This window comes from Anas platyrhynchos, chromosome 1 (genome assembly GCF_047663525.1).
Source record: "Anas platyrhynchos isolate ZD024472 breed Pekin duck chromosome 1, IASCAAS_PekinDuck_T2T, whole genome shotgun sequence".
NCBI lineage: Eukaryota > Metazoa > Chordata > Aves > Anseriformes > Anatidae > Anas > Anas platyrhynchos.
In genome coordinates, this window is record NC_092587.1 from 113,795,075 (window position 1) to 113,813,215 (window position 18,141).

The window sequence follows — 18,141 nt, forward strand, 5'->3', positions numbered from 1 at the left end:
TTACGTTTTTAACAGTACTCAAGCAAACATGGAATTTCCCAAGTAGGGAATTAAGGTAACAGGTATCATTTACTCTGTACTGGAAGATTACATGAGTCAAAGCCTGTCTGTACCTTGTTTACAACTGCATATACACAATTTCTGATGTAAGGTAAGCACATTGAAGATCTATATGTTCTTGTTCTCTGCAAATTGTGAGGAAACACGGAGGTGAACTGAGAAAGCCATATGGAGACTTTTACGACAAGAGTGCAAAGCAGGAAAGGCAGATTTGCAGTGTGTTCTGTGAAGTACGAGAACATATGAGTTATTTACCTTAATGCTGGCTGCCTGATTGTTAAAATTAAAAAAATATATTTGTACTACATAGAATAGCATATGTGCTTTCACTACAAATTTAAGTATAAAATATGACTATAGAATCATGGCTGAAGGACCTTTAGAGTTCACCCAAGTCTATCCTCCTTCTCTATGCCAGATTCAACTATAGCTGCACAATTTCAGAAAAATATTTGTCCAACATGATTTTGAGGATTTACAATAAGTGAAGATTCTGCAACTCCCTAAGCTGCATGAACTATTCCACTGCTTAACTAATCTTATTATTAGAAAGCTTTCTTAAAGTCTACCTTGAGTTTCCTGCTGCAGTTTAAACCCATATCTTATTTTTCCAGTTTACTAGGAACACAGAGAATAGATTCTAACCTTCATATTTCCACCAGTCTTTAATCTGCATGAAGATTTGTCATTCCTTTCCTCATCAGTACCCTTATCTCTGTATGACTTAATAACTCCAGTGCTTTCAACTTTTCCAAGAAATCACATCTTTGCTAATAATATATGCTGTTGTCATTTGTACCATCTACCATTGCTCCACAGGCTTCTCAAATACAGTTTCTAAATCTCTATTTGACAATCTCTGAGCATGGCATTTAGCTTTTCACAACAGTATTATAATGCTAGGTGAAGTTCATCTGTGATACAAACTAACCTAAAAATCCTCCTGTGAAGAATCTAGCCACTGGCTCTCTGCCTACTACCTCTATAATTGGTTGTTCATAGTACCCATTTTCATGCACTTTTACCTCCACTAAATTTTATCTATTTTTCTTCCCAGACCAATTTCCCCATTTATCAAGATCATTCTGAATTCTAGTTTTGTCTCCAGTGTACTTGCAATCCCCCTCAGTCTTGTATCTCCTGCAAATTTAATAGGCACACTATTTCATTATCTGGGTCACTACCAAAACCACTGAGCAGAAGTTGACTCAAGAAAGATAAATACATGTATGCTGCTCTTTCCTGTGCACAATAAGGAACCCCTGGTTTTATTGCCTCCTATAGTGATCAGTTTTATATCTATCCTGAGCTGTCTCTGAAACTGTTTGTATGTTTATCATTTCAATAAACATGCTTCTGATGGGCTTATCTTCATTGCTAAATGGGGGAGAACCAGGGAGTATGTTGAGGACCTCAAACACAATGGTCCACAATGCTTTTGAATTTGAAATCTGGCTCATTTTTGGACTACTTTAAACAGCTCTCTTCAAAACAAATCTGCTTTAAAGGGGCTAGTACTAAGCCTTGTTGACTGCTGTCAGTCAATGTCACCTATTCCTGGGGCCAGGAGCTGCTCCACAACCCTTATTCATTCAACAGTATAGAAGTGGCCTACAATGAGCATAGAAAAACATCTGTAATAAAAGTAAGCTTTTAGTTCCATAAGGCTGAAATACAGAGACCTACAGTTTTTGCACAACACCATCAGAGAATTATTTACCCTGCTCTACCTCAGACCTTTGTTGCACCTGGAAACAACACTTTAGGATTTATTTGACTGACGAGTTATCAGTAAGGGGGGCTACAATAGGTAATTTTTACCCAAAGGGAATTGGGTTAACATGAAATCAGTACTTTACTATGTTTTACAAAGATTGAGTTACTATGTCTCTGAGACAGATCTGTGAGTGTACTCTCTCAGTGAATACCCTAAAGAAGTAAAACTCTGCCTACAGATTTTTTTCTGGGGTTATGGACAACTTTTTTTCTTCAAATCTGCTTGTTTTTGCCTTGCTTCCTTCCACAGTTTGGCAGGCTGTCAGAGCTGCCAACAACAGCCAATTCACACTTTCAGTGAAAACGGACATCACTTTGGTTATATAGTGTTTTCTAATCAGGTCTTAGTATTTTGGCTCATGTTTTGAAATATGACATGTTTCTCACTCGGTGCTATTGAAGTTTGCTGTTGTAAGCTGTGCACAAAACAGAATGAATCTTCTGTGTACATTTTTTTTCCCTTTTCTTCAATTCTGAACTGAAATGTTGGAAAGTGAAGGACAGAGATTTCAGAAAGAGCTGAGGTGGCTCCCTGCCTTCCCACCTGCAGGAAAGACTTTTGAATCCATTTCCAGAAACTAGGCCTAGGAGACAGTCCACTGTCTAGATCTCCAGGTAGCTCATGTAGCCAAGAACTCTGTTGCTTGGGAGCCACAGATATATACCATCTGTGATCTGCTTGTCCTTTTGCAGAACCCACAGGGGCCAGAGTGCTCATCTATATCCCTGGGCTCATGATCAGGGAAGCAGTTACGTGTATCACATGCAAGTAACCACAGGAAGGTCATGAGACCTCGTCTGGGCTGACAGTAGCTCTACTGCCTGCTCTGGTGGCCCCAAGAAGTCACCAGGTTTGTTCAGAGCATTTCAGTCAAACCACAAATTGTGTGACCCCCTCTGGTCCTGAGTCCTCTACTGTCTGTACAATATGGAATGGGACAAATCCATACCTGCTGAAATAAGCTGCAACTGATGCCAAGGACTTATTGTTAGACTATACTGATATATGTGTATGTGAGACTAGGTAGTGAGACAAAACCAGAGTTTTATGAAAAAATCAATATCAAATTTGTTTTAGTAGGGCTTTGCAAGGAGACCTTTTAAAAATTGCATCAAACAGCACAGTGGCAGAATTAATTTATACTCTGTCACATCTCTCTTGAGATCTGCTCCATGACAAAAATAAGATAGGCAAAAAATTTAAAGTTGGCAAAGCAATTAAAAAAATGAATGTGCTATATTTGGGAGCTGGTAACAAAGCTGTGACATAACTATGAAAAAGCTGTAAACACTATGTGTGGTGTATTAAAAAGGACATCTTCTAGATACCATTCTAAATATGTTTTTTTTATAATAACCCCCCAAATTATAGACTAGCTCTATACTATATAAAGAACAAGAATTAATAAACATAAATATCTTCATGCTGTGAAATGTACTTTGCATGCACAGTGATAAATACTGCTGGTAGCACACAAATCAATGCGAAGGTATTTAAAATTCAACCTCACAGACTCTGCTGACTCTAAATAAGCTTCCATTCACCAGTAACTTTATCTACTTAGTCCTCTCCTGACAGTTACTTTTACCTCTCTTTTAAGAGACTTTCAGCATACCTTTATCCACAAAGTCTCCACAGAACAACAACAAATCACTTCCTGCTTGTAATTGCTTTTGTACTGCTCTCCATGAGTTTTATTTGTCTTTAAGACCAGAGAGAAGCTGTGGGTCAGAGAGTATGATACAACACCACTACACATGGAGTAAGAATTTGGGCAGTTGCCAGACGAAAGCAAGAAAAATCTTGTGTCAAAAAAAAAAAAAATAATGTATAACATCTTGTACGACTACAGGACTCTCCTCAAAGAGTGAGAGGTATTGAGCATGGATGAAGTATATATGGCAAAGTGTGGAAAGTACATCTTTGCAAAGAAGCTTGCTAACTTAGTGGAGGGGACTTCAAAGTAGGTGTGCTTGAGGACAGTGACTATAACAGACAAAGAAGAGTACAAGGCACAAAGCAGATGTGTCCAGGAGACAACATGACACGACAGCATCTGACCTTTCTCCTGTAAGAGCTGCATGGTGTAGGACCCATTTAATATATTTGTATTCTACTCCATGTAGCTCTAGAGAATACACAGTTAGAAATCCGTGTATAGTTGCAGAGCTACAACCTCACCGAGATTGTGGTAGCATGGTGGATAGCACTTATGATTGGTGTTCTGCAATGGAGGGATGCAGACTCTTCAGGAAAGATGTCTGGGAATGTGTGAAGGACAGCTTGCTCACTGTGTAAAAGAGTGTCATGAATACATGGAATGTTGTCTTGGGGCAGGATCAGAGGACAGACCAGTACTGGTGATATTATAGTAGGTGCCTGCTACAGATAAGGCAGATCAGGCCTTCTTCAAGCAGCTGAACAAAGCCCCACAAGCACATGCCTTGGCAGTTGTGACTTTAACCATAGTGGAAACTGCTGGATGGGTAATATGATTGGAAGCAAGCAAACCAGAAGATTGCTAGTGTTATAAGACCATTTCTTTTTGCAGGTGATCCGTAAACTGACTAGTGGATATGCTCTGTTGGACCTATTGCTTACAAACAAGGAAAAACTGGCTGAAAATGTGAAGGTTTATGACAGCGTGATGAGGAGGATAGAGTTTAAGATCCTCAGAGAAGTGATCTCATGGGAAACCGTCCTGGAGGGTAAAGGGGCTCAGGACAGCTGGCTGGTCTTCAAGAACAATCTTCTCAGAATGCAAGAACGGTCTTCTGTAACATATGAGAAATTGAGAAAGTTTGGCAGAAGGCCATAGATCTCAATTGAGCTCAAACATGAGTAACATGAGTCACACAGACGGTGAAAGCAGGGGCAGGCTGCTTGGGAGGAAGACAAGCACACCATATTTGTAAGGATAAGGTTAGAAGAGCAAAGGCTCAGATGGAGATAAAATAACCAAGGCAGATGAAGGGCAACAAAAAAAAAAAGGATTCTTTAAGTAATTAACCAGCATGATGAAGTCTAGGAAGAGTTTAGACACAATCACTGCTCAGTGAGGTTTGCCTCTGTTTTAAATGGTAAAGTTTACGCTCAGGTCTCCAGATCACTGAATCTCCTCAGACAGTATGTGGGAGTGAAGCTGCACTCACAGTAGAGGGAGAGTGAGTTAGAGAGCATTTAAGAATCACTTAATTAGACATAGAGAAACCCATAGCACCAAATGGGATGTATCTGAAGGTGATAAAGGAGTGGCAGATGCCATTGTGAAGCTAACGTTGGTTGTATTTGAAAGGCCATGGCAATCAGAGGAAGTTTCTGAAGACTAGGAAAAGGTAAATGCCATGTTCATCTTCAAGAAGTGCAAGAAAAAGTATCCAGATAACTACAGGCTGGTCAGCCTAGTCTCAATAACCTGATAAAGTTATTGAGAAAATCCCACTAGAACCCGTTTTTAAACACATGAAGGAGAAGAAGGAACAACTGATCTGGATTTACCAAGGGCAAATCACACCTAACAAACCCGATTGTGTTCTATGATAAGGTGAATTGCACTGTGAACAAGGGGCAGTGGTTGTTGTGTACCCTGGCTTTAGCAAGGTCTTTGACCCAGTCTCCTGCAACCTCCTTGTCACCAGAGTGGTGAAATACCAGATAGAGTAGCAGACAATAAAGATGAATGGAAAATTGTCCACATTCCTGGGATCAGAGCTGTGATCAGTGGTACGAAGTTCAGGTACAGGACAGTAATTAATAGCATCCCTCAGGGATCGTTTTTTGGGACCAATACTGTTTAATGTTTTCATTAGTGACATAATAGAGTATACTCTCAGCAAGTAAGTGAATGACCCAAAACTGGAGGGAATATTTTATATGCTGGAGAACAGGGCTGTTGTTCAGAGCGACCTAGACAGGCTGACCAGAGACTCACGAAGTTCAGAAATCAAATACAAAGACCTGAATCTTGGATGGAATAACTCCATGAACCAATACTACCTGGTGGACAAATGTCCAAGAGGCAGCTCTGCAGACAAACAGGCCTGGTGTTAGCAGCTCTTCATTTCTAATGGTATAGGCCAACTGATCCAGGGAGGTGATTCTTCCCCTCCACTCTGCACTTGTGAGACTGCATCTAAGTACTGTGTCCAGTCTTGGGCTCTCCAGTTAAAAATGACATGTACATACTGGAGCAAGTACAGAACAGGGTTGACAGGCAATATTCAGGAGGCTGGAGCGCAGGATATAGATACCAGGACAGGCTGAGCTATCTGGGTCTGTCAGCCTTAAGAAGGCAAGGCTCAGGAGAGACTTCATTGCTGCCTACAGATACTTGATCAGATGACACACAGAAGATGGAGCCATGCTCTTCATGAAGCTGCAAGGTTGGAAACCAGTTTTGACATGGGAAATGGTCTGAGCAATCTGATGTGATTAAACTCGCTTTCAGAAGGGTGACGAGGTGAAATCCAGAAGTACCTTCCAATCTAAATTTTCCTATTATTCTAAAAAAGATTAAAAATGGCAGTCCAGTTCCATGCAACATACATATATAATAACTGAAACCAAACACCAAGAGAGATAATGTATTTCTTTTTTTCAGAGTTGCACATTAGAATGCCACCAAGATGTCTCCTCAGTTATACAGTGGGAAAGATTCCAGTAAAACAAGTATGGCATTTTAGGCCACTGGCAGAATTGTATGTCTTTCACATCAGGACACTTTCTATGCACAGTTGTCTAAACAAGTTCTGCTTTTAGCTTTCACTACCAGGAAACCAGAGAGTGATAGCAAGGTCATCTTATTCCATATCTTAATATGAGTGGAATGAAGACAAGAACCAACTGACAGTATCCTGAAAAGGAAAATCACTGAGAAGGAAAGCAGTCTCCCTTTATTGTCTTTTTATAGCACAGTTCTACTTACATGACTCCTTTCCATTAATCTCTAGGCATCACATAGAGGGAGCAGAAGACCGATGTACAGTTTAATGACCTGCTTCATCGGAACCACCAGGATAAGCCCATTTAACACGTCTGATCCTATGAGTGAACAGCTGATGAACGAATAACTGCTTGTCTAATGACCCCCCTTCCCAAACAAAAACAAACAACAAAAAAAGCAAAATCCCAACCACAAAAACGACAGCATTTTTCTAATCAAGGGAGTAAAATAGATTTTAAGGTGTATTTCTGACTGAGTGATGCCATAGCGGTTGTTGACACTCTAATTATATAATTATATAGCTGATCTGTATTTACTCATGTCTTAACCTTTCCCTGCTTTCTGTATCTGTCGCAATGCTTTCCCAGCTCTTCCTGCAGCAGTGAGCCTTTGTTCTTCTACCTTCAGCACATTTCACGTTTCTTTCCATGTTGCTTTTTAACTGACCTTAGACTGCAATTTTCCAGGCTGAGAAAGAGCAATCTAACTCAATTAGCACTTAGGGCCAGCTGACAGCTTGTATGTAAATACATCAGTACTCATAGCTCTGTATTTTTTCTATATTTGCAGAATAAAAAAGAGAAAGTTGTACATACATGTAATAATATCTATATAATAATATAGGCAACACATATAAACAGGGTAACATTGGATCCTTGTTTGCCCTTTATCTTTCCTACAGAGTAGACTGTAGTGGAGAATAATTTTTATTTTTCCACACGTTAGTCTTACTTGCTTGAACCATCCTAGGCAGATATTGTCCTTGAGATTCAAAATAGTTAAACAGGGGCAGCAAAAGTCTTATTAGCTTCTACCCTTGCAAAGCAAACTGAACTGTGCAAGAGACAGCAAATCTTCATCTTAGAGTATCTCAAGTTCATAAGGGTTGTACTTTGTAGTAAAAATGTGCACAATATCACAAACAGAGTTAATTTGGTTTCCTTATGGTGACACAAGTGCCACAGGAACATTTTTATATAAAGGAAATTTGACAATTTTGTTAGCCAAAGAACATTGTCTGAAGTGTACTGTACTGACTTGTTCTCAGCAGCCACATACTGTTTGTAAAATTTAATCTGCAAAGATGATAACTTCCCCATAAGTTTTCATTTACCATTGCTCTTTTCTCTTTCACTTCACCAGTGCTGCTATTTAAATGGCAGATATTTAGCAAAGTTATCTTGCTACTAAGGCTTTGACTGAGGGAAGAAGTCTGTTCAGGAATTTTATATAGCTCCATGTCTCCAACTACAACATTTAAAATCTATGGTGGCAGGAGAATTGATAAGGAAATAGGTCTTCTGTTTATTCCCCTTCCCAACTTAATTTAAGACCATTTTCTCTGTCAGCTGCTTGTCTCTAAGAACAGTGAATACAAGAACTTCCTTGGGATACACAGACCACACTTGCACAGGAGTGCTGGCATGCAGGCACCTCTGCAGCAGACTTGTTTCACTGTAAAACTAGCTCATAAAGTAACTCTACTAAAATATATATATATATATATATATTTATTTAACAATCCTTTTATGGATTAAAGATAACAAAGCATTTTGTTAGAAATAAAATTGTGGGTGAGGGGTCCTATGTTAAATGTGTCCTGCAGTCTTGCACTTAAAGATAAGTGCAACCTGGCTTCTGGAAACAGATAACTGAGTATGATCACTGCATTGCTCATGACACAGGACTGATACAGACCAGCTCTGTAAAGCCTCCCTTTATGCTGATCTGCGAAACTACTAAGAAATAGTACAGGGACTGTCTTCACAGATATAAATGCACACACACCCCTTCAAGCACACAGGTAGCAGTAGGATAACTATGTAAGTATATACCAGTAATTAATAAAAACTGCAAACATCTCCAAGTGCTTCCACTGTGGGCTATGGAATACAATGACAACCTCTCATCACCCTGTAATATACATCACAAAAATATACAAGTAGAATTCAGTACAGGTCAAGCAAAAAACGTAAGTGTTCCTGTCATCATCTATCACATTTTGTTCTGAGGTACTCCAAAATATGCCCATATAATAAGTAGTCATGAAAAGGTAGTTCTGTAGATGAAAAAGCAGCAAATCGGAGAGCAAATGTGAAGCTAGGAAGTTTATTTTCCTGATGATGTAAATTTACTATTAAAAAAAAAAGAAAAAAAAAAAAAAGAAAAAAAAAGAAACACTGCAGCTTTCTGTGTGGTTAAGTAGCTAACAAAAGCCAGCAGCACCATCTGGCGTTCCTTCCAACCACTGGTGAAGCATTTACTTTCCACTCTGATGAAAGCCGTAAAAGCAAGGTCCAGTTCTGTAAAATGTGACCTCTTTAACTGACTGCACACCATAGAAATGTATGAGCCACGATAGAAAAATCTCTAGTCAGTTTGCACTTTAACCATACAGTCAAGACATTTTGTTTTGCACAGTTACAATTATTAAATTAATAGAGTTAGGAATCAGCGCTCCCAAATCATAAGTAAAGCAATGATCTCAAGTCCCGAGCCTAATAAATGACCAATAAATCTTGTTTACAGCAGAATGTATGAGTTTGAGCTTAGCCATCAGTTCACATGTTTTCGTTCCATCCCTCCTTGAGTACTTGCAGAATTAGTTCACTTAGTAGAAGAGTGGGCTGCATGAGGCTGTCTGCTTGCAAGGTGCCATGCAGACATACTTCAGGCCTTCTACTGTCTCAGCAAGCTTTGAAAACAATCCTGAGGCACAACTGGAAGTTTCCTGTCAAACTCTTACTAGCAGTGGAACAATACCTTTATTGTCTATTAAACTAAGATTACATTTTCCAACTTGCATCAAACCACATTTGATGGGAACCCCTACTTAAAAGCTGAATCAAAACCTTGGATAAAACTTAAATACATTATTTGTCAAAGCATATTAAAATAAATTTGCATTGCTATCTAAAAAGAATGGTTGACCCTTGTGTTTGATGATAGCTAGATTCTTGTGTGATTCAAAGAAAGAGATGCCTGATAATTGATTCAATTTTTCTCATCACATTCTCAGGAAGTAAGTGTGTAAACCTAGAATGAGCAAATACTGCTGCCACAAATAAGCTTATTCACAAGCAAATATGTTTGTTCATAAGTCATTATGCTCCTTCACACATGAATACCCAGGTTAAAAAGGTAGGAAAGTAAGATGAAAACACAAATCCAATTCAGCAGTTAGGAACATAAATACATGTTGCCAGATATAACAGAGCTCTACAAATCTTGCAGCTGATCCTGTTTAGGAAACATTTTGTAAGTCAGAACTCTGCAATATATTTTAAGTACTGTAAAAGTTTGATAGGTGGGAAAAAATAAACTATCTTCTTAGCCCCAGAATCCCCCTTTACTCTTAGAGGAAACAACAACAACAAACAACACAAAACAAAAAAGCACCACCAAAATCAACAAAAACAAACGACAAGAAAGTAAGTGACAAGGAAAATATCAAGCAATGAACATCTGCAAATACAGTTTTAGCTCTGCAAATCTGTGCTTCCTTTCAGTTGCTGTGCTGTGGGACTTACTGTGGGATAGGGGTGCGAGCAGAATACGGTGTATTTCCGGATGATGCCATTGAGTTTGAGGGGAGGGAGCCAGGACACAAAGACGGTGGAAGCTGAAGATGCAGCTGCTTTAACGCCAGCAGGAGGACCTGGAACTGGAGAAAAAAGCTGTGTCAGAGAGGGTCAGAGAAGCATGCTGCTTTGGTAACCCTGCCCCTCTGGATTGAGGGGGATACCCTGCACTAAGAAGCAGCCTCCACACTGCCCATGCTGGAGGAGGGGGTTTGAAGGGTTATTCCCCTGTCTGTAGGAGGAGAAAGCCTCTCCTTTAGAGGGAGGGGAAAGGCCCTGCTTTAGAGAGCCCCAAAGAAGAAGTTGCCACTGACAGATAAACTTCTGTGTAGCATCACCCCCATCTTGAATACATGAAACTGCATCAGCTCTGGCCAGTGAAAAATGCCAAACAACATAATACTGTAAATGTTAGCTCAATTTTGAAGGCATGACTCATGCCAAATGATTATATGCCGTATAAATAATAGGCATGTGAACGGCTTAATGGCTATACACAGTAGAGCTGTGAATTTAATGAAGTGGAGAGCAAACGAGCTGTATTCCTGTGCAATTAGCACTGCCTGATGTGACCCAGGTACACCCAGTAGCATAATGTGTGAGCAGCCATATGGCCTCACAGTCTCCTTCCTCTAGCCTTGCCCTCAACAGCTCAGACCTGTATCTAACACTGCAGTATGTGAGCACATTTATTTTGCTATTAGTACTAGCTATCTTTATAAGCTATTGAAAACTGACAAAAAGAAAAACAACTCTCTCTGAAACTGGAAAATACTTAACCTAGGAAATGTTAAATTCTTGGTACATAATCCTAACTCTTTGCACACTTGCACTTTGAGAAGGACTTTAAATTCATGGGCATTGTTTATTTTTCAAGCTTATGTTATGCTGTATAGTATTATCTAACTTTGCAGTTGCTCGTGTATGTGAACAAAACTGCATGCTAGAAACCCATGAAGTTACACGTACATATAAGCTTGTACTTAAACCAAATGGGAAGGGTAAAATAAACTTTCCTGGAAAAAATAAATAAAAACTGAGAGGAGAATACTTTAAAATAGATTTACAATCATAACAATTTGGAAGATATTTTAATACTGCATGTGCAGAATATTTATGGTAAATTATTAAAATAGATATGCTGTATGAAAATTATTACACGTGGTATTAAAGACAAAATTAAACATTTTGATGGATTCTCTTCTTGCAGACATTTTGGGTCACGAGGAATTTCATATTTTTGTTAAATTTCAAATAAAACAAGCAGAACATTAGGATTTCTGGTAAAATAACAATTCCAGAGCTCGATCAACTTTCTCTACATTAACTAAGAACATTGTCTGTGTACTACAGATAGACAAAACCTTCTCCAGCAAGCTCGTCTTTATAGGTGGTCCTTAATCTTTGTTCTACCTCATTTAAATAAATAGATATTATGCTGGTACAAACATTTGCTTATAAAAAGAAGTCAGACTGTCTGGGACCTAACTTTGCTTAGCTATGTAGCTAACTATTTCAGATTGTAAAAATCATATAAAGAAACCTTCAAATTTATGTTTGCACAGGTACTAGTGGAAGATGCAAGAAAACTGATGGATAAGCACTACTCAGTGCAACATTTCTGAATATGCATTTTCTATTTATAATGTGTTGAGACAGCTAATAAAGCATCAACTGAGAATGTCATGATTATAATTGCATGCAAACCCAACCCCTTGCTGCAAAGGGGCTAATTCAGTTAGCAGTTCTATCCAATGCAGAGTAAATATTGATGCTTGACAGCATTCAACTTGTTATTTATACCCAGTTCATTAGAAATGCTATTTGCTCCTGCTGCTGAAGAGTGAAAGCTAGCTCTCCAGGGTAATTACTTAACCCACTGGAGGATTTCTTTACGGTTAGTAATGTTTTCTGGAAATCACTGCAAATAGATGTATGAGGTTAAAGTAATTTATTGTTAAATTAGGGTGTGATCTATAGGGACAGGTTCTGATGGTAATTGGTTGTGGCTGTCAGCTGTTGAGGGATTAACTCAGTATTCATCTAGCATTTTCCAGTCAATGGACACATGTGGAAGATATTACTTGTCATTGGACAGTATTTCTGTTTGGTATACAGACTAGCAGAAAGGGAGGCTAGAAAGAACTCAAGTAGCCATATAGTCAAATTTCTGAACCCTTTCTAATCTGAGGACCCTTTCCACCTTTCTGGTGCAGGGAATGGAATTGGGTAACAGTTTTGGCAGCTGCCAAAATTATTCCAAATATTCCTTTATTACTCTTTTTGTTGCAGTACTTTTGTTTGCTATGTTGCACACGTGGAAATGAAAGCATGTGAGGAAGCATTTATATTTCATTGGCAAGTATTCTGCAGTCTTTCATTTGATATCTTACAGACCACCTCTGTCCTCAGTCCAGAGGGTAAAGTCATTGTTCATCGTCGTTCCCTTGACCTAAACAAGATTATTATGAGCTAACACAGCACTAGCTGAAACATTTGTTACTAAACATGGTTTCCTTTCAAATCTGAAGAAGTTGTGCTGGGGGAATGTGGTGCCTACCTTTCCTTGGTGAGAAAAGAAACATCTTTCTATGCTAACAAAACATTTTCTCTCATTGCACCCTGTAGCTTTGCTCAGCCATACTGAGACCCCAGTAGTAAGACACCTGGGCTGTCTCACTGAGCTCTACAGAGTCTTTATTTAGAATACTAATTCCCACAGATCCCAAAAAAGACAAGCTAAATGTATTCTATGTGAGATTTTTTTTCCTTTGGTCACCAGGAGTAAAACAGTGATAAGAAGATGGAGAAAAAACTGGGCTGAGCACTGAGAACTTCTTTTAGCTGACTTTTCCTTCTTCCATAGCAGATTTGGCAAATTTAAGATCAAAGATTTTAAATTCTCATTCCCCAGCTAACAAGGCTTTGAGAGACACAGAAATAGCATACAGCTTTCATGTGGAGGAGAACACTTTGTATTCTTAACACTGCAACTGAAAAGCAAACGCAGAGAAAAGCAATTATACTGATACGACTAGTCCAGGGAACAGTGTATTTAGATGTGTGGGATAATGGGGAGGAGCTCCAGGAACTTTCTCATTCCCCTTTTCATAAGCAGTGAGATTATCACCATTTTTCTTCACAGTACTGCACAGCAGGGAGGCAACTGTACTAAGTGCTGTGCTTTTAAGAGTGATATCACCAGTATATCAGAAAACCAAACCGCACAAGGCCATCCTATGCAATGTTACATTTATGAAAAACAAAATAAAATCCCAACATTTTCCAGTGGTGTCTAGGTTCATATAAATATTCCATCTGCAATTTAGATGTATGTTAGCTAAAATACATTCACAGATGCTGTCCATCCCTCATTCCCTTTTAACTGGCCTCTATCAATTAGACCATTCCTATCAAATTCTGCCAGTCGACAAGGAGATCACTTATTGTTTTGTACTTTCTTTTGTTAGTCAATAAGATAAAGTCAGAGACCTCTGAAAATAAAACATATAGATATGATATGCAACCTCTGAAAAGAAACCTATGTAAAAAAGAAACATGCATCCTCCTGCATCACACAAACCTCTACCAGGCACTAAATCAGAAGCAGCTGTGCCAGGAAAAATTGCCAATTGCAGGAAGCTTTCCTTGGGATGGGGTTCTGGAAGCCATGTCCTCCAATGTTCCCTTCTGTACAAAATTTATAAGTGCTCCTGCCAGCCAAGCTGTTGGCTGATGTGTCCAGCTTGTATGTGAAGCTCAATTACAGCTTCACAATATTTCATCCGCAGTGCAGAACCAGAAGGAATTTGTCATCCTCATCGCTACCAAGTGGGGTAGCTTTTGAGACCATACTTTGAACACTGAGAGGAAGAAAATTTGAAGAACTATGTAAATTTTCAATGATTTAGTAAAATAAGTCCTCAGATGAAAAAGAGAACCAGCTTATTAGAAACTCTGTGCAAAGTGTCAAAACCACAATCAGTTCCTAAAAGTTGGACATTTCTGTTTCACTTATTTTTCTGCCAAAAGGGACTTCTAGAAAAGCAGTTTATTTTGTAAGCTGATCAGCAGTGGTGTCTGACCTCTGGTGTCTAAAATCAGTATCAAATGTTATACAAAACTGAAGCATTAAATTCATTTTACCCAGGCTGACTGCTTTATTCCCTGGGACATGCTTATTTTGCCACATTGTAGATTTTGGGCCTGCTAAAGAAATTTTGGGCTGATGATTCTAAGCTGAACACCAGCAGGGAAGTAACAGGAGGCTATGATCTGCCTTTCAACAGTGGTGAGGGAACATGCTGCACCATTGATTTTACAATGAAAAGTTTCCCCTAATCTAAAGGAAATGAAAAAAAGAAAAGAAATCAATGGTGTGAGATGGCCTCATAGTAGTAATGATGCAGAGGGCTTGGAAACTACTCAAAAACTACTCAGATTAACAAACTTTTATTAGAGGAAGGTAGAATATTTTGTGTCATACTTTTAACTAGAAAAGGTCTGGGAACAAAACTACAAGGTTTCCATATCTAAGCTGTGTTAAGATTTCAGTTACTTATATTCCTCATTATGAGAGGCTACTCAAAACTAACTTTAGAGCAGGATCTTTTAGATGGACTGAAATTAGGCCTATTGAAGAATCCTCCACAGGAGCCTCTTTTTTTCACTGAAGATTACAGAAGAAATGCCTACTCTTCCTGAGGACTGAGGCACCTGTTAGATGCATACATGTATACTTTGGCAATTTGAGTGCTCTTTTCCCATTTAGCTTCCGTAGCCTAAAGGATGTTTAGATGTGGGATTTGGGCTTGACCTTATTTTTAATGGCAGCCCTTTATGCATTTTCCATACTAGACCTTTATTGCTCTTAAAAAATTGTGAAGCTGAAGCAAAACATGAAATCATTGCATTTTCTGGCAACACCTTTCAGTTTAGTTTTTCTGGACAAAAGATTTGATGAGTGGAACCACTGTGAGACATCACAAAACATCTGAAAAGGTTAGTCACACTGCCTCAGGGTGAATTACTGCTGAACTACTGGCTTCGTTGCCAGAGGGATTAAAAATGAGAGATGAGCTGTTGCACAGCAGCCAAACACAGGCAGGGACTATGTGCCTCCCAGATCTCAGGACCTGTCTGATCTTGGAAAGAGAGAGAGCAAAAGAGCCACCTGGAATTAGGGAGAAGCAAACTAGGCAGAAGAGGATTAAGAAAAGTGGAAAAAAAAAGGGGGGGGGGAGTGGGGGGAGCTTCAGAAAAAGTGCTTCAGAACTGTTTTGAACTGGAGACAGATCAGTGGAGATGGAATGGTGTATGTGACAGGGAGAGGGAACAATAGACACAGAAACACTTCCAATTGGAAATTGTGATAATGTGAGAAAAATGTTTAGAAGTCCAATTCTGATTTGTATTATACCCCTTAGATACAACTACATCTACAGCTTTCCAATGCAAGTAAATTTTAGAATGAATCCCTTAATACTTTATTGGAAAAAAAAATCATAACATTCACCAACCAGTTAATCACTGAGTTTACTCCCTTATGCGCTTCTGTAGATCTTATTAAAAGTAATTAAAAAAAAAAATAAAATATATTCATATGTTCATGAATGACCAGTAAACTGGATGAGTTACAATGAAAAATCTATTGACTAATTTCCTCAAAAAAGCATTTCATAATTCACAGGAGAATTTTCCAATCCAGTATTAGTTAAGAAACTTCATTGCTAGGACTGCATGAATGTTTAGTTCTTCCAAGAACTTCTTATCTAATAGCACACAGATTTTCTAAATTTTTTACTGAAGTATTTGGGCGCTCTTCCCCCACCAGGCCTTTCAAATTCAAATTGGGCCTTTCAAATTCACAACCTGAATTTGAAATTGTGGTCCTTGAGAAATTTGAATTTGAAATTGTTGGTCCTTGTGGCATCCCACTGAGGCAACCTGAACTGATTTCCATATTTCCATAGCTAAAGTTATAGAAAAGAGCTTATGAAACTTTTTTTTTTTTTCAATAAAGAATTTCATAAATTTTCAACATTAGGACTTACAGTTTCCATGATCTGGTCTATGAAAAATGGCAGAAGACTTTTGTCTTCCATTTTACTTTTGAAAGAAGAGGTGTTTGAAGGAAATTTTTGTTATACTGAAGAAGGTCTTCTTAGATGCATATAAGTTATGCATGAAAGTCCCAGAATAGTCTTTCAACCTTTCTCCATTTTCAAACATCTTGAATAATTCAACTCAAAAACTCTCAAAACTCTCATATAAAATCCTAAAGTATTTCAGGACAAAAATAGAGACAAACCTGTTCACATCATTAGAATTATCTACAAACTTCTGGCTAACCTGAACTGGAGTCTTGGAAACGCTGAGATTGTTTTAAAAGTTGTGGGTGCAGACTGCTCTCCACACACTCCCAATTCAAAACCTTCAGACAGAAATATCACTCTGGCTGTTTCTATACAATATTTGCATTATTTTGAAACCCTGAGGCATACGAGCATCTCGTGGAAGTGGGAATAGAAAAAGTTTTACTCCTTACCATCTTCTTTAGTGCGGGTGAAAATTTGTTCGCTTCTCACTCCATCTCCGGCTCGTGTGAAAGCCAACACCTGTATGCTGTAGTTGGTATATTTTTCCAGACCATCAAGCTCCAGTGATGGCTGTGTGGTGGTGACATTCTTTATTTCTCCTAGCTCTATAGAATAAAAAGGAATTTGAAGTATTTGCTAGGTCAGCCTTTTCCCAGCTCTCGGTACCTACTGTAAAAATCTTGGGGACTGAAAATCATATCAGAGACATAATGTTTCATTTTTACAAAATAGCAATGAATTATATTCAATTAAAATAAATTCCTTTGTGTTCTGACTTCTTACAGTTCAAAGAAGACCCAGTTTTCTGTATCAAAATTTTTCATATTTTTAAAAAACTGAAAATTTCTACAAATTATAAGATTTTTTATAAAGAACAGATAACAAGAAGAGATTATTATAAATTGTTACAGAATTATTATATATTAAATTGCATAAGCTAAATTATTATATATTAAAATATTATATATTAAATGCAAAAAAAATGAGAAAGTCAGCTATTTTCTTAGTGTTTCCAGTTTTAAGAAATAACTTTTCTTGTAAGAAACAACAAAAAAAAGCCTCTGTTTTAAAATATGTATCAAGTACTTCTGCAAAGCACTTGATGACAGTAATACTGGCTAACAATAGATTTAAGCACAGTAAAACCAGATTTATTCACAGAAAGATGCATTTCATATGATTTGTTTTTGCAACAGGCTAAGAACTACAACCCATACGACAAAAAAGCTTGGAACATATTTAGGACAGAAAATAAAGCTCAAAAAAACATTACATGAACATCATATTTTTTTCATCATATTCTAAGACATCACGTAGGAGCTTAGATGTGCACTGGTAATATTCACTTAAGATCTGTTCCAAATACTGCAGGCATCACTGAAAAAATTTAGTTTTATGTCAGTCATGTCTGCATTGTTTGTATGCTTCTAATATATTTTTTATCTTTATGTTTAAATATACAAAGGAATCTGGTGGCTTATTCCCAAATATTTTTGACTGGCATTACCAGCAGTAGCAAAAGGCCTTGGGGTTATTTTTTCCAATCCAAGTTACCTCTGCCATACCAACAGAGGCCAGATAACTAGGAAAGCTAAAATACAATGCGGGATTAGGCAAGTGTGTTCTAGCTTTCTATCATTCTTTAGGAAAGACTTTCTGCGCTATGCAACTGTGATGAAATTT

At 38.1% G+C, this 18,141-nt stretch overlaps 1 protein-coding gene across 3 annotated transcripts in view; it reads right to left on the reverse strand.

Moving 5' to 3' along the window:
- The window catches only part of DSCAM (DS cell adhesion molecule), a 477,845-nt gene that overhangs the window by 65,741 nt on the left and 393,963 nt on the right, over positions 1-18,141 (reverse strand). For all 3 annotated transcript variants that reach the window (XM_072027123.1, XM_038167513.2, XM_038167515.2), the window contains exons 19-20: positions 16,908-17,063; positions 10,310-10,443 (exon numbers count right to left, since the gene is read on the reverse strand). In XM_072027123.1, the coding sequence (XP_071883224.1) occupies positions 10,310-10,443; positions 16,908-17,063 (290 nt within the window). The remainder of the gene's footprint in view (positions 1-10,309; positions 10,444-16,907; positions 17,064-18,141) is intronic.